General features: G+C 40.1%; 1 protein-coding gene and 1 pseudogene across 1 annotated transcript; one reads left to right on the forward strand and one right to left on the reverse strand.

Annotated features, from left to right (window-relative positions):
* Positions 1–876: 876 nt before the first annotated feature.
* On the forward strand, positions 877–17,728 carry LOC149299434 (hexokinase-2-like). Its single transcript, XM_089485996.1, has 17 exons — positions 877–964; positions 5,754–5,896; positions 6,239–6,358; positions 6,613–6,708; positions 7,759–7,858; positions 8,847–9,030; positions 10,502–10,657; positions 10,750–10,983; positions 12,096–12,400; positions 12,477–12,625; positions 13,301–13,420; positions 14,013–14,108; positions 14,200–14,299; positions 14,580–14,763; positions 15,784–15,939; positions 16,167–16,400; positions 17,593–17,728. Exons 1-17 carry the CDS (start codon positions 877–879, stop codon positions 17,726–17,728), a joined length of 2,601 nt encoding a protein of 866 aa, XP_089342122.1.
* Positions 17,729–21,716: 3,988 nt separating this feature from the next.
* Positions 21,717–23,013, reverse strand: part of LOC149299435 (netrin receptor UNC5A-like) — a 49,730-nt pseudogene continuing 48,433 nt past the window's right edge.

The following is a 23,013-nucleotide window of genomic DNA, read 5'->3' on the forward strand; positions in this document are numbered from 1 at the left end:
GCTGCTGCTGCCGGCGGCTCCACCCATCCTCCTCACTGAACGGGGCTGGCACCTCCCACAAAGGTCATTGAGCAGCACTGGTGCCGCCCACAAAAGTTATTGAGCGGCGCCGGCTGACTCACTTCTATTTCGAATCGACAGGGGTGGTATTTTAAGAAGCCGTCCCCGTTGATCCGAAATAGAATTGATTCAGCTGGCCAGCGCGACCTTCGTGGGCGGCACCAGCGCTGCTTCGTGGTGACAGCCCCATTCAGAGGTGGAGCCGCCGGCAGCAGCGGGGTTGTCTGCATCGCACAGATGTCCGCTGCTGCCGGAAAGGAGGATCCAAGTCCCCTGCTGCGGCGCGGGGGATCTGGATCCTAAACCCAATTATAGGCTGCACAACCACTTTAAGGGGGGGGGGGAGTGGGGCCTATAATAGGGTAATTAAGAAACGGTTTGCGCGAACTGATCATTTTTTAAGAAACGGTTTGCGTGAACCGGTAAGGACCGGCTGAATCCCACCACTGAATACAGTCCATGTACCTTTGGTTTTCTTTTATTTCAGTATCCAATGTCTTGTGCTTAGAAAACGGGATGAGAAAAGTGAAAAAAAACCCCCCAAAAAACTGCTGAGTCCCTGAAAGCTTATGTAACTTGGACACATATATATATATTAGAGCTTGCATAGGAGGAGATTATTTCTTCTGAATATGCTAATCTATTTTGATGGTTATGTCACCCAAAAACAATAACTGAATGAACAAATAGATGAAAATAGAGCTAGAAACTGTTTCTCAACATCTGTTCTGCTCTATACAGCTGGAGCACTGCCTGCAGCCGTTCCATCTGACACAGGCACAGCTGGAGCAGGTGAGACACCTAATGTTGGACAACATGGAACGTGGACTGATGAAAAATCCAGAGAAGCCATCTACACTTAAAATGCTGCCCACTTATGTACGCTCAACCCCAGATGGAACAGGTACGTAAACACGCCAGAGACATATTTATCACATAAAATGATCTCCATAGCTGTGGCACACTTAGTGGAAGTGAAAGAGTGGCCGAGATGCAGATGATAGGGTGGATCTGCATAAATAGATTAGCCATTTGAATATTAAGTCCTGGAAAATTGTGAATAGACCCCAGAGGTGCTTCTTAATATGAAGTGTTTGGACTTAATTTTAGACGTGGCTGAATTGACATATGGCCAAGGGCAACCAAACCATTGCATTTTCCTTTTAGATAGTGAAGGCGTTTCCTCCATTTAGTAGAGTAAGTGAAGTAGATCTTACATAATATTGCAACAGGTGGTTGGCGTTTAATTTGTTCAGTCTGCAAAGTTGGCCTCGAAAGAACGTTAATGAAAACTCTGCGATGGATGCTCTTCAAAATGACAACCTCAGGGTTACTCTCAGGTCATTTTGTCCCATATAATCCCCTGGGAAGTATGCTCTGTGCGGAGATAAAGGGTGGAGTGTTAAACAACAGTAAGTGTGTTGGGTTACGGGGAAATTGTAGTCTACCTCAATATAAAAAGGAAACATTGTGCAACATATTTCTGGTAAACCTGTCATTTCTGATTAGCTGCATTGAGTAATCGACTGCATGAAAGTATTGTGAGAGCTTCATAGTGTGTACTTTTCTGGAAAATAGATCATCCCCCATGGCCTTCATCGTTTTCCCCTGCTTGGCTATACTCACCCATGCAGCACTAACATGGTGCTTTACTATGGGGGGGCTTTTAGCAAGCAGTTCCAGAATTCTTCAGGGTCATAGCAAATAAATCTGTGACCTTATTTTAGTGCATACGAGTGTGAAACAATTCTTACACTGGAGCTATCGCTATGTTCAGAAAGGAATGATGTAGTGTACTTTCTTGTTCAATGCCGTTTCCAGTTTACCGAAAATTAAAGGGACAATCCAGCCATCAAATGCACTTTAATGCACACGATGGCTGTGCATCAGCTTTATACGAATCCCCCAATGTTAGACGTATCCGTATATATACGCATACACAAAATCCACATCATCCATATGTACATGAGAACTTCTGTCGGTTAATCATCAAGAGATTTGCATGAGGAATCCTTCCCATTAAGGTGTTCCCTGGGGAGGAGGGTTGTGGCAGCATTAGAATGCAGGGTGAATTCAGGACAGGGAAGCAATTATAACATAAGGGTTTTCTTATATAAGCCATTAAATTAACCTTTAAACTAATATGTTGTTGAAACAATTACAGCGATTGAAAAGGAAGAAGTGAAAGTATAGGGTGTTTTTGATTGTATTGATTGTAAAAGTGTTTGGGAAATGTTTGTCCATATGCTTGTTTTACAGAAGTAGCTTCTAATAAAATAAATGGTAATTATAATCAAAGTTAAAATCTGTCCAGTGAGTATCGACGTAGGGCTGGGTGGAACTTGACTGGATTAGATCGTGATTGAGGAAGGAAACAGTTAAAAGGCAGGTTGAGGGTGCTGGTTGCCCAGGGACTGATAATAAGCCATTTGGATGGGCTGTGCTGATTAGAAGGATTGAGGAATGGATCCTTGTGTTTGATTAGTGCAGCTTTATTTTGTCTCAGTGTAAGTGTGATGAATCGTCTTTTACCCGGTATTGGTGCATTTATTGATTCCTTTGGGGGTCTGCTCGCTAAAGGGAGATTTGTGGCTTTAACTTTGCTATTTGTTCTAAAGCTCCAACCCCAGTGTGTTTCTGCTGTAGGGAGAGCTTGGCTAGCCCTTTATAACTTGTAGTAAAAGCAGTGAGGTTTCTTTATTCTCTTTATGTATCAAACTATACATTAGGCAGGGCTCTTCTAACTGGAGGTACCTGCCAGTGTGGGCCCTTTATAATGAGTAGTGAAGTGAGGGAGATGAAACTGCAACTCACCTGCAATGTCTCCTTTTCATGAATAAACCCCTCTATAGTGATAACCACCTGTAACACGAAGGATTTAAAGATATAGTGCTTTGTGTATGTGTGTGTATATATATATATATATATATATATATATATATATATATATATATACTAAGGAATCCAGGTATATAGTTAGTTGCTATTGTTGTGCATTATTTTGTGTACCAATTATGCAGCTGTGTACTTATCAAATATCTTATTTCCCTCTGGTCCATCATTACCAGTAGGGTTATGCAATAAATAATATATATTGTTGCTACTAATTACATTAAAACCAGATGCAGTTTAAATCAATACATTTTCATCTAATGGTGCGGATATGTTTTGTCACTTAACTTGGGAAGTAATGCTCTGTTCATTGTGGCTCTGTGTTTTCTTTTAATTTTTTTATGGGGGTGGGGTGTTATCATTAGCTTAATGGTTATGTAACCACATCTGTCACCTGTATGTGCTGTCATCAGGGGTGGCTGACCTCTTCAAATTAACTGCTGTAATGAGCATATGTACACCTGATGCACCCTTTTAATTAGCTGCTAATAATAATTTATTTTGCAAATTCCATACCCCCGCTCTCCATAGTAATGACCTGAAACCTTGTTCTTTGTGTTACCAAATGCAGCTCCATCCATCCATTCATCCTCCCTCTCGCTCCTCCATCCAAGCATCCAGCCTCCATCCATCCATCCAGCCTCACTCTCTCCTCTCCAATGCTCCCCATCAGCATACTTGCACACTATAAAAGGGCCTTCTTTGTCTTTGAATATGTATGCTGTGGTCCTGGGTTTGCACAAGTATTAATGAAGTCTGTCCACTAAAAGTGGAGTTGACAAGAAGGTTTTTTTTTCACCTCCTTGACTTCACTATACATTATGAAGCTCCAACCCCATTGAGATTCTGCTGCTGAAGCCTGGCTGGCCCTCAGTAATGTGTAGTTAAAACTGTGATAGTTCTTATGTATTGAACTATGCATTCTATAGAGCCAGCTGAGCCCTTCATACTGGAGAAGCTTACTAGTATTGGCCCTTCATAATGAATAGTAAAGTGAGGAGGATGGAACCACAACACTCCTGCAAGCTATCCTGCCATGTCTCTCTATAGTGAATACACCCAATTGGTTACATTTAAAATCACTCCTGAAGATCTTGTTAAACACCATGACTTTTTAGAATGGGAGTTATACCACACATACACACGGTCTCACTTTTACATTTGAAATCCACAATCCGTTGTTCTGTTAGAGAAGTACTTCTGTTCTCTCCATGAGCAGATGCCTGCTTTATCAGCACTGCATATGTGACTAGATAATCGCACATGGCAAAGCCAAATACATTTTTGTTTTGTTCCAATTAATCAAGAGTTTTTTTTTCTTTCTATTCTCCTATGGCAATTGTGTGAATAGCCAGAAATCTGTAAACACTAAATGAATGTCAGACTGGTACAGCATCGGTCATACATTATTTTAATCCTGTGACCACATTTTTTTGTCCCTTTTTAAGTCTGGTAGCTTTTTAGTACTGTATGACATTAAACTATTTAGCATAATGTTTCCTTTGTGGCTTAATATACCCACACCTAGTCTATGCGTGGAGGATGCTTCATATAAACAAACTGGCCTAGAGTGGTAGGGAATATACGTTTTCCTAATTCCGCTGTGAGAAAATAACAGGAGGAAATTAACTCCCCTGCAAATTATAGGTTAGACCTCATGCGTCTGATTTGCATGAATGTCTGTTGTGTACTTAGAAGCAGCTGTTAATTATTATACACTTTAATTTTTTTTCCCCCAGAATTCCGCTTCCTTTTCTCTGCTTCCTTCAGGGGGATGCAGAATATGGCAAATTTCATGTTGCTGGCTTCTTGCATCCTCCGAGCCAACACTCATATTGTATGCAGCAGGGGCAAAACTAGAAACCCCAGGGCCCTGATGTGAAAACTGCTCTGCTCCCCCCACTTCACAAAGCAACATGTCCCACAGGGACAGCTTTGCCCCTAAACTGCTTCTCTGTGCTATCTTTGTCCCCAAACAGCTTGCCTGTGCCCCAGCGCACACAATTTTATCTACAGCAATGGTGTGTCTCTTTACATGCATAATCACTCTGTCTCTTACTCCCTTAGCAACTCTCTCATTCTCTCCCTCACACTTTCTCTCACACCCCCATTCTGTCATCTTTACCCCCTTACATTCCTGTGGTCACATAACCCCAGTGTATTCCCACTTCCATGAATGAGCGTCGTGGATGGCTAGTATTACCCCCACCCAAATGGGCAGACAAGTGGGATAAGGGACCCTGGAGTGGTGGGCACAATCGCAAATGCGACCCCTGTGACCATGATTGTTATGTCCCTGCTATGTAGTGCTCTATGTAACTAGTTAATATGGTAATACACATGTTGAATCATGTCTGTGTCATGAACATTTGAAACGGAAGCATCAGAGTGCCCCTGTCCCTCCCCAGAGGGGGGACGTTTAAAGGCAAAATGGTACTACCTTGACAACAATGTAAGTGTATTTTTCATTGGTTCAGTAGGACTTCATTAGATTCCTACTAGTAGCTAACGACTTACATTAGTTTCCTGACCAGTCCTCTAAGATGCTGCAACTTCAACATTTTCTCTTTTCCTTGCTGAACAATAAAACCAGGGTGTTAACAGCTTTGATGTCAGGTGTATCATATCCTCCTGAACAGTTGCTTTTAGGTTGTTCTCTCTGTGAATTGATGAACTGTTCTGTAAAGAGTTTGCTGTGTTCTATGGTTAGTAAAGTGTACATTTGGATGTTGGAGTCTATATTAGACTGGTATTAAAATGTCTAAAATGTAAACAAACTTCTTTTCATGATTCCTCTGCAGAAAAAGGTCACTTCTTGGTTTTGGACCTTGGTGGGGCCAAGTTCCGAATCATTAAAGTGAAGCTGGACGGATCTCAAAGAGTGGAAATGGACCGTGAAGTATATGCCATACCTGAAGATATCATGCTTGGCACAGGTCAACAGGTAAATGCTGGCATTTGCTAACAAAAAACACACCAAGCTCATACTTTTCATGTGAACTGTAGTTAAACAAGCTAACAATGGTTACTGTTTGCTTAGCATTCCTGATTTGCCTCGTTTGGTTTTTAGACTGCATTGTTAGATGTAGGCTGGGTCTGTTCAGTTGGCTACAATCTAAGCAGTTCATTCCATAAACACTTAAGTCTCAAAAACATGAACAGCCAACTAGCTTAGTCTAGTGTAATTATTCTGCTAGACCTTTGTGTCTATATGTAGTTTTTTTTTTTTTTTTTTATCTGAATGTTGAATATACTTTATTATTTATTGGATGCAATGTCTCTACAGCTATTCGACCATGTTGCTGAATGTCTTGGTCGTTTTCTCCACCAAAGAAACCTCAATGAAAAAGTCTTGCCTCTTGGCTTCACGTTCTCTTTTCCATGTGTGCAGAGTCGCTTGGATAAGGTGAGACCTGTCCCCAATGGATATTTTCATTGCTTGCGTATGTATCTACAACTGACGTAACTTATGTTGGAAACGTTAAAATAAAACGTCTGGGTGTGCATGGGTATAAGTAGATGGAAAATGCCTATATATTAAGAAGTAAAATGCTGAGGTGACGGATGAAACACATTAGTGTTAGGCTTTCCTGCATAATGGATGGAACATAAATGCATCACCTGGTGCCATTGTCATTGAGTTGCATGTCCTTCTCTCAGAGTGTTCTGATCTCGTGGACGAAGGGATTTCACTGCACCGGAGTAGAGGGGGAGGATGTAGCACATCTGCTACAGGATGCCATTCGCAGACGAGGGGTGAGTGTCCAACTGGAAAAAGCTTCATGTGTGCAGAGAACTTATTTATTTGGCCTCCTAGTCACATGGTGACCAAACAGAAAACTGGTAATCAGACCATCAGATAATGAATACAAATTTGACTCCATCCATTCTGTCTTGAAATGTCTTGCGCTTATACTGCGCAGATACTGCTTTGTAGACTCGTGCTTTTGTTTTCAGCCAAACTTTATTTTGAACGAAAATTGGCTGTTTCACGCGTAAGAATCAACAAGAACGAGGGCGATCTCTGACGAAACTGACAAAATGAACTGCAAAAGTTCAGAAAAGGAAGAAACATTAGATCTATAAGTGTAACTTGTCAGTAGCAGCTAAGACTGATGAGAGTTGGAGTGTGAGACAGTGACGGTGAGCTGAATAGAAGCTGAGATTAATGCTCATTGCTCACCTACCATATGGCAAGTTAAGTAATAGTTTATTTTAGTGCAGAAAATGTACTGTTGTGGGGTTGATTGGAGACTACTACTGTAGTGTATTACAGGGACTGTCGCAGACACCTTTCCCCTGTTCATGAGTAGAGTTTAGTTGATTAACACAGTTGGCCATTTAAGATACTAGCCAAACCTGTAATTTGTGGACAAGTTCATTTTTTAACTTTCTATTATATCATCTATTATATTGGTGACAATTTAATATATAATATTGGGGGAAATCCAGTCCTGCTCCACGAGCCTGCATGTTCCTATCATCTGCCTGCCCGGCTCTGCTGCTGCACCTCTTTGACCGTCCTTACTCTAGGTTTTTTTTTTTTCGTTTTTAAAATGTATTTATTTCTATAATGAAAGGAGAGTCCAGAAGGTGTCAGGGACCTTCTCCTTGGAGGAGGAATTGGTAAATAAATAAAAATGGTTGCCCAACGTGATTTATGCATGCCATGCACATGTCTACTGCTTTGCTATTTCATTCCTATTGTAACTATCATCTGGTTGACGCATACAGATTTCTGCTCATTGACTGGATCTATTTTGAATGTTTGTCTCTTAATCAATGTTTTGTTACTTTTCCTTTTAGGATTATAATGTTGATGTAATTGCTGTTGTTAATGATACAGTAGGGACAATGATGAGCTGTGGGTTCGAAGACCACAGCTGTGAAGTTGGCCTTATAGTAGGTGGGTATAAAGAGATGCATATTGAATTCTACCCCATTAGTGCCACCAGGTATGTAATATACGACTAGCAAAGTAGACCCAGGCTGGCAACCATGTATCCTGTTGTTCCCCCTGCCAACAGACAGCTTTGTTAAAGAGACACTACAGACATCAGTGTCAAATGCATTTGCCCCTTTCCCCACCACAGCTATATGCCCTACATGAGATGTATTCGGCCGAGTGTGCTCCCTTCCATACACAGCACACGTGAAAAGTCTTCCCATTGATTTCAATGGGAGCACTTTCCTGCCACTGATTGACTGCTTAAATGTAATCAGTGACAGGGCTACTCCAATTGGTTGCCACTGATTGACAACTTCAGCAGCCAATTAGTAGTAATGCATTTTTGATCATAGAAGAATGGCTGCTATTTTAGTCAGGTACATGTTTTTTTTGTGGTGTTTGGAAGAATTCCTATAAACTAAGTACTCGGAGTACTTTAACACATGCATTCTTCTATATTAAGGTTGACTGGGACATTAGACTGTCGCTTTTTTAAAGAAAGCCTGATGTTTACCAGAAAAGGAATTGCTGCTACATGGTGACATATTGATTTGCTGCTTCGCCAACTATTTAAGTTTTAATAAATGAATTACTGCTGCTTAAGACGGCTGAAGCTTAACAACTGAGGTCAGCTGGCTAGAATGCTGGGGGAAAGGATGGCTGTTCCTTGCTAACTGCCCTCACCACCTCTAAAGAGAACAACTTCACATTTTACTCTAATATTATATAAAGGTGTGTACGGTTTGGCACAAACCAGTTTTCTGTGAATTGTGCCACGTAAGGTAAGGAAAATAAATACAGGTTTCCCTATGGTACAGAGTAAATTGCTTTTTTGGTTGTAAGCTATACAAAAACTAAGCAAATGCGTCCAAACTCCCAGGACAGCTAAATGTTCCCCCCCCCCTCCTCCTCAACAACCAATATTTTTCATTTTAAACTCTTGTAGGAACTGGTACCAACGTCTGTTACATGGAGGAGATGGGAAATGTTGAGTCTGTGGAAGGGGACGAAGGTAAAATGTGCATCAACACAGAGTGGGGTGCCCTTGGAGACGATGGTAGACTAAGTCACATTCAGACAGATTTTGATCGGCAGGTGGATACCGAATCCTTCGCTCCTGGCAAGCAAAGGTAACAGAGACCTGCTTTTATATGTTGCCCCCCCCATCCAGAATTAGGCATAATGCTCTTCTAGTACATGCTCTGATGTTCAATCAGCCTGTTTTAAGTTGCCAAAACCTGCGCGTTAATATTTTGTAATGTTTTATTTCACACCTGTGCTGCCTGCTCCAGAGTCACTTCTAGTAAGAATCCGTGCATGGAACCAGCAGCTTATGGTAGCTTGTCAGGATCCCACAAAGGGACACCAACTGTGGAGTCCAGTTGCAGAAAATGCACACCCTTGTAAACAAAACCGTAGTCGGATTAACCTTAGTGGCCACAAATCACAGTGTGAGGAGGCACAGAGACCAGTCCAGAGGCACAGTACAGAATGATAAGCCATAACTGTGGTCAGATTTATGGGCAGGTGCATAGTTTTGTATTTGTGTAAACCGGCAAAAAATAAATACCACAACAACCCACGTGGCAAGCTCAACAGGCAAGGCGTACATGCCAGGAAAAGATTTAACTAGCTTACATAACAGGTGACGGGTACAGGTCAGCAGAATGGCTGCAGGTGTGTACAGCCAGCAATACAGGAGAAGAGCAGGTGGCGAAGGTAAAATGAATCAGTGACACCACTTAAGTGGCAGGCTGAACAGAGAATCTGCTTGTGATTGTAAAGTCCCAAGCACGACCATGGCAGGCAGTATGCACACCTGGGACCCATGCTGGGTAGAGCTAGAGTTTACGATGAAATCACCAAGCAATATGTGCCACCTTTGCCCCAACAGCTTATCAATGCTCCCAAACAGCCTGCCTGTGCCATCTTTACTCCAGCTTGTCGGTGCCCCCCAAACAGCTTATCTGTGTCATCTTTGCCCCTTGACCCCCCATCATACATTATGGCACACGTATGTAAACACACAAATTTACACACGCTAACACACTCTCTCACGCCACTTACACATCAATCCTCACACACTTATACATAGACATTCATTTGTGAGCCCTTTCTGAACAGTTTTGAAACGGCACAAGGAGACCGGAAGTGGTTTCAGGGGTCGTCCCCGGACCCCCTACCTGTGATTGCAACCTTTTAGTTACGCCACTGAATCAATTGTTAGATCAGCTTACTTCTTATTCGGGGGTAAGGAAAATATTAAATGTTTAGTATTTAACATGAAAACATTGATTAACCTATCCTTGCAATCATTTCAATAAATCATATCAACATTATTCTTAATGCAGCCCTAGATGTACATGTTGTGCTTGCATGCCTTGGATAGAATATTTGTTAGAAAGGGAAGTGGTTATGGGAGGGAAAAAAAAACTTTAAGTTGCTGGTAATTGATGCTGGTGGCCTTTTTTAACATCCATTAAGTGGGCCATGGATCTGTTGTGAATGAGCACATTATATCAGCCCAATGTATTTTATCAACACAACAAATTTTAGCAAGTTAAATAAATATACCTTTTTCACATTTCTCTCTCCATACAGTTTTGATAAAATGGTGAGTGGAATGTATATGGGAGAAGTTGTACGGATTGTGCTTGTGAAGCTGGCCAGACAAGGACTTCTATTTGATGGTGTCATAACATCAGACCTGCTCTCCAAGGGGAGTATTAGGACGAGACATGTTTCGGAAATTGAAGAGTGAGTGTTCATGCTATTCATTCTTGCCATTGTTAACTCTGTGAAGCTTCTTTAATTCAGTGCTAATTGCCCTTGTACGTCTGCTTGCATAGTGACCACACCGGTTTGGAGGCTGCACGGAACGTCTTGACTTTGCTGGGGCTTAGCCCAAGTGACCAGGACTGCTTGAAAGTGCAGTGTGTTTGCAGTGCTGTCTCAACAAGGTCTGCCAGCCTGTGTGCTGCTGCACTTGCTGCAGTAGCCACCCGTATACAACGTAACCGTCAAAATACTCAAGACCGAGTCACTGTTGGAGTGGATGGATCAGTGTACAAGATGCACCCAAAGTAAGCTTTTCTAGATTGGCCTGTGCTCTGCGCTTAATGTTGTATTGGTTTACATAAAAATAAGATGCTTTTATGCAACAAATGCTGATGTTAGGAAGGGTATTAATGGTGTGGTGGTACAAAATCACACAAGGTGAATGTCTAATGCGGGTGCAGCAGATGGGGTAGAAGATAAAGCTCCCAAAATCGTTAATGCTCAATAGTTTAGGAAATGTAATGTTTGTAGGTGATCCCTCTTGGGGAGGATAAAAATCCATCTCTGTAATTTAGGCAATCTTCCGAGGGCATTGTAGTTATATGAAGACAAAATGGTCCATGGGAGTTTGGGCTAACCTTGTTCCTATATTTGAGTTTCTGCGGATACGTGTCATGTGACAAGTGGATGAAAACTGTCAGTCTTATTAGGGTAACTAAACACATTTTTTTCAGTATTACGACCCGCTTTTATTCTTGAGCAATAGTCCCTATTTTCCTGTGACTGCAGGAGACTAGAGCAGCTGTCGACTATGTCTGAGCATGGCCGGTGCGGCAGCAGGGGCAAAAAGTACACCATTGTATGTATTTTTTTTTTTTTCTGGCACAGTGAGAGTGACTGTTCTAATTGGGTTCCTTGTAGTAACTTTAGAGGCAGGGTTAAGGCTGGTTCTGAAGCAGGGTAGTTGATTGTGGACCTTCCAGTGGTACAGCCACTTCTTTTAAGTGATGCCACATATTCACATATACACTCTGATGCATGGAACCCTTTAGGCTGGTTCAACTGCGTGCCAGGGGCAGCTTTTTTGTCATTAATGTCCTGTTGTCTGGTACCTTACCAAGTGGAGAATTTTTTGTAAAATGTGAATGTTGCAAAAGATGACATTTATTTGGCAGCTGTTTTTACTGATCACTGGCTTGAGGTACATTATTTAGTTGAATATGTATGGTTTGAACATTTTATTTTAGTCTGGAGAGTCTAGAAACTCAAGTCACATCTTAATAAGAAAAATGGATATAGCAATGTTGGTCCAAAAGAAGCTGGGAGTCTTTATCATTCCATATTTATTGCCAGTCATTGCCTGAAAGGCTTTCCCTTGAAAGCTTTTTTAATTTTTTTTTTTACATTTTATTTTCAGGTTTAGCGAGCGTCTCCGTTTGACGTTACAGACGTTAGCTCCTGCATGTGACGTTAAGTTTCTCTTATCGGAGGATGGAAGCGGGAAGGGCACCGCTATAGTCACAGCAGTGGCTCAGCGTCTCGTTGCTCAGCGGCATCATATCGATGAAGTTCTTTACCCTTTTAAGTTGTGCCAGGAGAGGTTGAAAGAAGTTCAAAGCATGATGCGTACGGAAATGGAGATCGGACTACGGAAAGAGACCCAGCCAAGTGCTACTGTGAAGATGCTTCCCACGTATGTGAGAGCTACTCCTGATGGGACAGGTATGTTAATGTAGTAGTAATATATAAAATTAAGACCTTCTTTCATCGTGTAAGTCTGGCCTGTTTGTCCTTGCAGAACGTGGAGATTTCTTGGCGTTGGACCTTGGTGGGACAAATTTCCGCGTTTTGTTTGTGCACATTGGAAGTAAAGAAGAGGGAGGTGTGCAAATTGTGAGCAAGACCTTCTCTTTGTCTCAGGAAGTAATACAAGGAACAGGAGAGGAGGTATGTGTGCACTCTCGGAATGTAGTAAACTGTTGAGGGCTCGTTGTTTATAGTTACATGTGTCTGGTCCTAAATCGTCATTGCCGCATCATTGTGTATTATTGCAGAGTTGCTGAAAAATACAACTTCAAATGAGCTTTTGTGGACCTTGTAAATAATGACTATTACTTGAAAAGTATTTGTACTATATAACAAACCACTGGTTTTATGAAGATCACATGTTTATTGTAGAATCTATACTTTGTTCTCTAATGCTTTATAGATTCAGACAGATGCTGTGATCGATAAACCAAGGACAGCTCTGGAGTTTTTGTTAGGTGGCCCTAAGTAAAAGATTTACTGGAGCCCCATGTTTAACAAAAAATAATGCTTAAAATGAACGCAATCTGTATTACCACTATTTTGTAGGAAACAAAAATAATTTTTTTATGAGAAATCTGTGTCTCTCCTGTATATGACTCTGCTATCCATATCCACAGGGCTCATTAGACCATTGTCTCAGATTCATCTGTTTTTATATTGAAGCAACATGCCTGGTATAAAAATGTTCTACTTTCCCTCTCTAAATTGTTTTTATGTTTTTATTTTTTTTATATATAAACCATTTTGAAATGAAATTGAGATACAAGTGCATATGAAACCATTCTTACTGGGACTATCTTCTTGCTTTTGAAGTTGTTTGATCATATAGTGGACTGCATCTCAGAGTTCCAAAAAGATAATAATCTCTGTGGGAGAAGACTGCCTCTTGGCTTCACCTTCTCATTTCCCTGTAAACAGACCAGCCTTGACCAGGTAAAGAACTCTTGATGTGCCACTCTTACTTTGTGGCAAATGCTCTGAAAAATACCCCTCGTCTTATAATCAGACCTCAAATAGAGGTCTGACTATAAGACTAAGATCCAGATCCCCCAAAGCGCTCCTCTCTGGCAGCCCCCACTGCTGCCAGCGCTTCTGCTGGGACTTCTATGGCGGAGCACCGGCGTCACATGACCTTCCGGTGCTCCATGTACCAGCCGGCAGCAGCGGAGGTTGTCAGTGCACATTGCGCAGATGTTCCCCGGCTTCCAGAGAGGAGGATCCCCCCACAGCGCTGCAGGAGACCTGGATCCTTCTCTCTGGCAGCCGGTAAACATCTGGGGCAGGTTGGCAACTATAAGGCAATAAAAACAAAAAATGCATTTTTTCCTATCATTGTTTTTATTAAATATGAAGAATTGTTTACATGTGAATTAATATTTACTAGTAAAACTCTTTTCTTATAGGGTAGTCTTATATTCAGGCCTTCTTTTTTTTATTAATATAAAAATATTGGTGGGTCGTCTTATAATCAGGGTTGTCTTATAACTGAGCAAATACAGTATCTGTGGTTTTTTTTGTAATACAGGGCATACTGATTACCTGGACTAAGGGCTTCAGTGCAGCAGGGTGCGTAGGAGAAGATGTGGTCAGACTTCTTAGAGAGGCTGCCATCCGGAAAAAAGTATGTATTGTCCCCCCCCCCCCCCCCCCATTAGTACTTATCTGTGCTGATCCATTATTTTTTCTTAACTATTATGTGTATTTTTTTTCAGAACTATGATCTATTTGTTGTTGCCTTGGTGAACGACACAGTAGGGACAATGATGTCCTGTGGATATGATGATTCGGCCTGTGAGGTTGGGCTTATTGTAGGTAAGGTCCTAGCTAGCAGACAGGCCATAAAACCATAACCTTAATCTGTGGACAAGCTCTTTACTTAAGAGCTGATTGCTGTCATGCATAATGTAGATTCCATAATAGATCAAAAGTAGTTATTCAACCAATTCACCCTCAACCACCCTTGACTGCAAAAAATACCAGAGGTAAAAACTGAAAAAATTAATTATGGATGCTTAGTTTTGCTTGATGGGAATAATAGAGTAAAATCTTAGCCCATTCGTTTGTGAACTGAAGCATCATTTTTCATTTGTAGGCACAGGAACCAATGCTTGTTACATGGAAGAGATGAAGAATGTGGAGGTATTGGAAGGGAGAGAAGGAAAGATGTGCGTTAATATGGAATGGGGGGCCTTTGGAGATAATGATTGCCTTGATGATATCACCACAAGCTTTGATCGTGATGTTGATCAGTTCTCCATCAACCCTGGAAAACAAAGGTAGGGTTGTATGGCTCCTGGGCCAAGAACCAATTACATTTTGTTGGAAACTGTTAAAACCTTTGGTTCTCTGTAATTGGTCCTCTTTTATATGTTTAATCAAACAAACATTAGCGATTTTAAATCTTCAATTGATTAATTGCATAACACACATTTTTAAGGAAGCTTTTTCAGTTTCCATGGAGACAGTTGTCTGTGACCAGTGGCAAGCATTCTCTGCAAAAAAAGAAAAAAATGATTTAACGCAAAGTAGAAAAAAACAACTATTTGGCATATAAGAATTATGTTTCTAATGCTGTTTTTACTAAAGTGTTAAATTCAGGTGGAGTGCCACCTTTAACTGAGCACTCCCATCCCAGGTGCTTAACATCCTTTAGCTGTGTGCATTACTGAGCCTTGTGTGTTGTATCTTCCTAGGGACTGCATGGTCTCAGGTGACATACACATTGGGGATGACTTGCATATGTATAACAGTTGCAAGAAGGCTTGTCTTCAGCAGATAACCTGCACATAGTATATTAGAACAAGTCAGGATGCCGTGCCAAACATTTGTCCTGAGGGAGGGCCATTACTGCCAGCTACGTTCAGGGAATTGGCTTATTGTATTTTCATTATTCTAATGATTGGTGCAGTTATAACTAGATTTACACGTAGCGGCCATTACTTTAAATCATGTAGCTGTCATTCAAGATTATTCAAAATGAGTTTCACCTCTAATTGTTTTAGTGAAGGATCAGATATGCCAGTGGGGTATATATTGAAGACATCTACAGCAATGTGGAGGAACCAAAGCATTCTGAAATAACATTTTAAGTGCAATGACATATATAGCTAGTTATCACACTTTGTGCCATGTTGGTCTCCACATTCGTCTGGAAATAAAAATTCAGGTCTCCAATTTTTTTGAAAACTGAGTTGTGTTCCTCGAATGACGTAAGGGATTCACTTTTTAACCATGATGAATGTTGCTTTTGTTATTGAATAAAGACTAATCCTTTACACGTACCACCTTCATTCCAGATATGAGAAAATGATCAGTGGAATGTATCTTGGAGAAATTGTGCGCCAGATTCTCATTGTCCTCACTGAATCAGGAATCTTATTCGGTGGCAAAATTTCAGAGAGGTTACAGACAAGAGACATCTTCCCAACCAAATTTCTTTCACTCATTGAGAGGCAAGTCTATTTTTCTCCAGTAGCTGTGTGTCGGGGGGGGGGGGGGGGTTGCTCTTTTTATATAAAATAAGAAGTTGTCCATGTGGCTCCTAAGCCCTTTACTAAAGCTGGTTCTTCAGTGTTGCCTTTTGTGCCAGTGGACCTTTTGTGCACAAAGTGGTTGTCTGTGTATACAGTTTGAACCCAGCTGGGAATTCAATTGCTCATAACTTGTTCAACCTCTACAGTGATACGTTGGGCCTGGTCCAAGTTAGGTCGATCCTGATTGACCTAGGCTTGCGCAGTACGTGTGATGACACAGTCTTGGTGAAGGAAGTGTGTATGATTGTGTCAAGAAGAGCAGCACAGCTGTGTGCTGCAGGCATTGCTGCTGTGGTGGAGAAGATCAGAGAAAATCGGGGCGTGGACAGTCTGAAAGTTACTGTAGGAGTGGATGGAACGCTATACAAACTACATCCCCAGTAAGTTTAATATATTGTCTCCCTTCTTAGGGGAATAATTAGGAATGACAATAAAACTGACTCTTTCAGTATATAATATTGTTGTCACCCAACAAGTCCCTCTCCACAGCTTGCCATAATATCTCCTGAAGAAAAGTACAGCCATATGAGACGGTGTAACCCGCCCCCCCGTTTCTTCTTTTCTAGAGAATATTTGTAGAATAAGTGAATCAGTATTCTGAAGTCATAAAACTCACAACATATGTATAAAGACAGTTGAAAATATATTTAGAAGTTTAAGTCTCTGTAAGGCCCTGCCTGTAACCACATCCCCTAAAGCAAACTGGCCAGTTCAAGGCTTTAATGTGGAAAAAATGCCACTATACTTTAGGCTGTTCTATATTTATTTTGTATTGCATAATATGTACTGTATAAGAGAAGCATTTTATATTCATTACGTGTTTGTGTGTACACATGTACATATAAAAATAGTGTAGTATGTGTATATATATATATATATAATATATATATATTGGGTATTATATGTATGAATCCACACAATTTTATTAAAAATTGGATTTTTTGACCAGGCAGTAACAGATCTGTCTGACAATATTTTTTACAAAGGAATGGAGCTGACAACCACTTTGTTAGACTTGGAACAGAACAGCGAGATTGTCAAGTGGTCTTCAGCTTCCTAGTACTCCACTGGGTAACATGGCATTTGAGAGGCGGCTCTTTATCCTTATGTTCTCTAACTTTGGACGCATGCTTAGAATTTGATAGAGTCCAAAAACTTGACAACGGCTGCAGTGTGAACTGCATACTGGGTCACAGATTTAAAACTATTCTAGGGCATTAACAAAATAAGACCTGTTCAACATAATAAGAAATATTAAAAACAAATATCAAGAAAAAGAGAAATTGTCAGATTACTAAATCTGGACATTTTTCAGACGTCGAATTAAATGTAGCAGTTCCTTAAGGGCAGTTCTGGGGCAAAGAGGCAAAAGAGTAATCGCTGTAGCCGTCAACAGAAGGTTACTACTTCAACCAGTTTGTACCAAAGCTTTTCCTTTTACATAACCTCCCAGAAAATGGCTAGTTTTAAACTAGTACAGGGCATATATTAGTGTTAAAATGTTGATTTTCAGTATTCTAGACAATGGCAGTTTTTATTGTATTATATTAATATGCTATCTCTTTGCCGCAGCTTTGCAGGTGTCGTACACAAGACCGTTAAGAGTTTGGCTCCGCAGTGTGATGTCTCCTTCCTCCGATCAGATGATGGCTCTGGCAAAGGCGCCGCTCTCATTACTGCTGTGGCTTGCCGTATCGCTGGGGCTTAGGCATGAGCAGTTTTACAAGGGCCTCACTCCGCACAAGTGAGGAGTTCCATTCAACAAATTTAAACTGAACGCGGGTTACTGAGCTATGATGCGGGTTGTAAAAAGTTGTCTTATTAAGCAGATTTATAAGAATCCCATTTATTAGGAATGTTTCTACATATTAAAATATTTTTGCATCAACATTTGAGTTGTCGGTCTTAAAATCTTAAACCAGTATGTAAATTGCTTAAACATGCCTTTTTATTGAGATTCTGCAGCTTGCAGGAAACCACACGTGATCGTTATAGTCCTTTGCGACAAAACTTTTGTTATTCCGCAGGAGTCCTGAACCTCGCCTGTAGGCCTAGGAAGAAGCTCATAATTGTCCCATTTCATTGACCCTGTGGTATGAATCTTGAGTCGCATCGCTCAGCAGCATGAAACTACTAACAATATATCTGAATTCCATTAATGCAGTAAAACAATGTTGTGTGTAAACATGTTTGCTGTGGAGGGCTGTCTATGTGATAGACTAAAACTGAAATTTTTGGAATGCTGCAAATCTGCAGCAGGCTGTACTTCTCGTACATTAGCATACTTACCCTTCCAACTGCCAAGCCCATCAGGCTACTAAATGTCTCTAAAATGGTGTATTCTTGCACGGTTTTAGTGGTCCAAGTGAGTTACGGAGGTAAAGTTCCTGTTTTTTTTCTTCCTGCACTTTAGGACGTACTATACTGTCCTTTAAAACATCTGGGTAGATCACATTAGCTAGTTTTTATTAAATATAAAAAAAATAGTTCACATGTAAGTTTACTGTAAAACTTTTTTCCTTTAGGGTAGTCTTTATATTAAGGCGCTTTTTTTATTTTTCTAAATTAATATTCAAATTTTCGGGGGGCATCTTATCAAGCAAATACGGTATGTAAAAATGGTGTCCTGGAACATGGCCGATGTGGTCAGCCTGGCTGGTACACCTTCTGGTAGACCTCACTGGAAGGAACGAAGAGAGGAGTAGAAACCCATGAGAGACCATCCATGCTAGACCTCTGACCCCTGTGCTGGCTGATCGCACATTACAAAATGGTAATATCAATGGTAATAGCAAATTAAATTACATATATATATATATATATATATATATATATATATATATATATATATATATATATATAATCAATTTTATACAGACTCCAGTGATTATATCATCAGAGGTACGGTCTGGATACAAGAAAGAACCCAGAGGTCTATAATACTCATCAAAAAGAAATCGCCCAAACATCCCCAGTAGGCTTCATTCTAGAAATATAGTAACAAAAAAACTTTTAGCGCCCGAACAATAATTAGACAAAAATGTGTAGTATGTAAAGGGCCTTTTAGCTTTTGAAGATATTTAAAAAAAACCAAAACTATATATCTAGAGGTATTTGCAGGGGAATGTTACGGAACATAAATTGAGGGTTATGCAGCAGTGGGATCTAATGTATGTATATATATATATATATATATATATATATATATATATATATATATATATTTTTTTTTTTTTCTTTTTTCACATATTATTCATAACAAATGATGTACTATACATATGAAAATGTAACCAATGATCATCAAATCCCTCTATGACCTTTAAAACCAATATGAATTTAGTGGGTACACTAGCAACAAACAAAATATGGTTAAACATATGGTGAAAATTGCAAAAATAGCCAGTCTTTGGGTCTAAAAACGCCCATAGTCACGAAGGGGTTAAGTACACAAGAGACTCAATTTAAAGGCAGTTGCCTTGCTTTTACACTTTAACCATTGAAGTCCCATCTGTTTGGAGGATGCTGCTTATTGGCGAATGCCCAAAAAGCGGGGATCTGTTCATAAAGCAGATGGTTTAATATGGTTGTCTGCTAACACCATAACTAGCGTAGTGATGGGTTATTTGGGTTGTAATCCATGGAACCAGGTACACCAAAGACGTAACAAATTGTGTCATCGCTATGTAAATATATAAGTTTATTGTGTAATTATAGAATTGAACGCCTTGTGTGCCCATCCTGCAATATGCTGTGTACAGTATACATTGGCTTTGTGTACACTAAAAAGTGTGTGTGTGTGTGTGTATATATAATTTATATATATATATATATATATAATACACACACTCACACACGCTAAGGAAGTTGATGATTTATAGAAAGATGTTTGCTTTATCTAACTTTTAATATTGTTACATACTTTGGGAATTACCGGTAGTAGGGGAAAATGTAAATAATTTGGTAATTTTGCCATTATAACAGGGGATGTGATACAGTTTGCCCTAAATTGTCATGTATGATTTAAAAAAAAAAAAACAAATATTTTTAACTTGTCTTGTAAAGAAAGATTTCCTTGGACAAGTGCAAGCTGTTAAGAAGTCTAAGAAGACTTTCCCGGGTGGGAATGGTTGACCTCCTGGCAGGCCATGCTTTAGTTAATACCAGTTTTTTAACACCAGTTACATTATCTAGGCCCTCAGCCAGTTCTTGAGTTTCCAAATCCTGAGTAAATAGTTACTATTTCATCTGGACCAGGCCCAGCCTTAGACACGGCTTTGGTAGCGTAATCATATTTACTATACTGAACATAATAAAGCAGGATCCTTGCAAATATCTTTTTAGTTCTAATGAGCACAGGTTGTGTAAACACCAAAGACAATTACTTCATTTTTACAAGCTGTAACGAAAATTCTTCATTTCCAAATAAAGCAAAACACACTTAATACTATTTAAAGCAAACATTTGGCTAAGATTCAGAGTACTTTGGTTAGTCTTCAAATTTGTTGTTTTCTGCAAACAAATAAATTGCAGGATTACTATAGAACCTAGGGCCTCAGACTTTTCTGACATGATAGTTTCGCTAGTTCAGGATGGAAACTTGCTGTGATCCGTTGCTTAATGGTAATTAAACCATGTAGACCGGTTTTAGCAATATATATCTCATTTATTTACATTCAAGTCACCTAAAAGTACTATACACCTTAATTCAGCGGAATGAACAAAATATATACATAAGGCCAAGTGTAAATACTTGAATGCACTTTAATACAGAATGTAGAAAAAAACACTGATCATTACACATTTTATTGTTCAAATGACTTTCTCTTAGAATCTTAAATTAAGAAAACACTTGTGCGCACACTTTCACAATCACGCACACGCTCGTTCACGCACTCCTGGAGCTGGGAGTGGTCTTGTTTTGCATATACAGCTGGCTTCAGGGGTGAAAGGGCCTGTTGTGAACACTTTATTTTACCTGTTATTATGGCTATTGTATAGGGAATGTCTGTGTGTGTGTGTGGTTTTTTTTTTCCTGTGAGATTCCTTCAATTCTATATTTGTACCTTTCACCACTTACCTGGGAATGGGTGTTGGTTACAACTTAACAACAAAACACGGGGTGTCACCGCCGCACCTTCACAGGACAAGGTAGCAATACAAGACACTTGATCTGGGGAGAAAGGTTTGTGGTATCTGGTGTTGGGTTACCTTCCCTCCACAGTTGCACTGTGTTCGTTGCACAACACATTAGTCACTAAAGTGTGCATGGTAACGTAAGACAAGGTCATCTCGTTCTTTGGAAGGGCCAACAAAATAGTGTAGCACAATCTTACATTTTTGTAAAGTAAAAGCAAGATCCCCACCCTTGGTGTCCAAGATGTACTTTAAACTTAAATTGTGGTTGAGAGCCGTAAGAATCCCATTATATTGGCAGGTGGGGTCTTATTTTTTTGAAGATACTGCTCTACATAAAATAATTTGATCTTTGTCCTTGTTAGAGGATTCAAAACCATAGCAGGCAAAATATGAGCACATTGTGGTAAAAGCCCTCTACCCAACGTTTACCGTGGGGAGGGGGGCTACTGGTGAGTAACATCCACAGACCTAAGCTTCTCCATAGAAATAGGGTTAGTGGCCCTTACCAAGCAAAGCCTGGATATGGGACAAGCTGGAAAAAAAGAATTGCAGATACATCTTTAGCATTCTGCCTCTGACATCATGTACATCAATGAGTCTTGCTTGCCAATTTCTGCCACCAATGCGGCAAGCCGTGCCAGGTTCCCAGTTGGGAAGTTCTGTGCCTCCCAGAAATTCAGGAGTACTGCGGTTGGACTTGATTTAGAGATTAAGAAACCTAGATGGCTGAAAAAGAAATCCCAATAAGACATTACATCAAAATGACCTTCTGCAAAAAAGCATTTTAAGTGAATTTGCTCATATTATTGAAGGTGATAGTTTAAAGAAAAACTTACCCTTGGATTATGGACCTGAGTTGGGTTTGACATGGTAAGTAAAGGTAGTGGGTGTTTTGTTTTTAGCCTGGTCACGCTAGAGATAGTTGTGGGTGAAAATCCCAGTAGATAAGGAGTTTCTCAAATACTCAGACCAGCCTGTCTGGCACCAACAACCATGCAATGTTCAAAGTCACTTAAATCCCCTTTCTTCCCCATTCTGATGCTCTGTTTGAACTTAAGCAAGTTGTCTTGACCACGTCTACATGCCTAAATGCATTGAGTTGTTGCCATGTGATTAGCTGATTAGGTATTTGCGTTAACAAGCATTTGAACAGGTGTACCTAATAAAGTGGCCAGTGAGTATATATATATATATATATGTATAGTTGGTTGCTGTGGTTGTGGTACAACAACTATCAAACTTGGAATAGTGTACAGTAATGAAAATCCACACTCGAAATGTTCTTTAGTTAGGTTCAGAATTCAACTTGAGTGCACTATTTCTAGGCAGCTCACAGATCTGGGGCTTCCCATTAATTTCATGGAAAATGAAATGGTGTCAAACTAAGGGGCAGTTTTTAAAAGTATCTGTAAATTCAGATTCCCTAGTACTGAGGATAACATGGGCTCTACAAATATGCCAGTATGTTGCTCCAGAATTACAAAACAAACATATATTTCAAGATTATTGCACAAATGTTGGTACCTTTGAGCTGTTCTGGTCACCTTGTGCTAAAGTTGCTACTATAGTGAATTAACCCCTAATGTGTTTGCAGATGAAGATGTGATGAACTTGCCTTACCTGTCCACATTAAGTTTCTGGGCTAGTATCCTCCAGTCTGCTCCATGAGATGATGGCTCGTCAAGGCTGGTTATGATTTTCTGTCTCATTAGGAACGGAATCTTGAAGGCGCTAGGGCCCACCAGGGCAACTCCTTCCTTTTCTCTTTCCTCTAGCAGCACTGGTGATGGACGAATTTCCTAAATCAAAAACCATACGCAGTCAAAACCCTCAAAAGCATCAAGAGAATGAACATTT

This window comes from Sceloporus occidentalis, unplaced genomic scaffold, assembly GCF_023333645.1.
Source record: "Sceloporus occidentalis isolate IW3139 unplaced genomic scaffold, rSceOcc1.0.p SCAF_28, whole genome shotgun sequence".
In the NCBI taxonomy this organism is placed as follows: domain Eukaryota; kingdom Metazoa; phylum Chordata; class Lepidosauria; order Squamata; family Phrynosomatidae; genus Sceloporus; species Sceloporus occidentalis.

Excerpts from the sequence above, each read along its gene's own strand:
- LOC149299434 (XM_089485996.1), top strand. The coding sequence starts at position 877 with ATGGAACGTGGACTGATGAAAAATCCAGAGAAGCCATCTACACTTAAA. Across the intron at positions 9,031-10,501 it reads TTCGCTCCTGGCAAGCAAAG|TTTTGATAAAATGGTGAGTG; the intron begins GTAACAGAGACC and ends CTCTCCATACAG. Across the intron at positions 12,401-12,476 it reads AGCTACTCCTGATGGGACAG|AACGTGGAGATTTCTTGGCG; the intron begins GTATGTTAATGT and ends TTGTCCTTGCAG.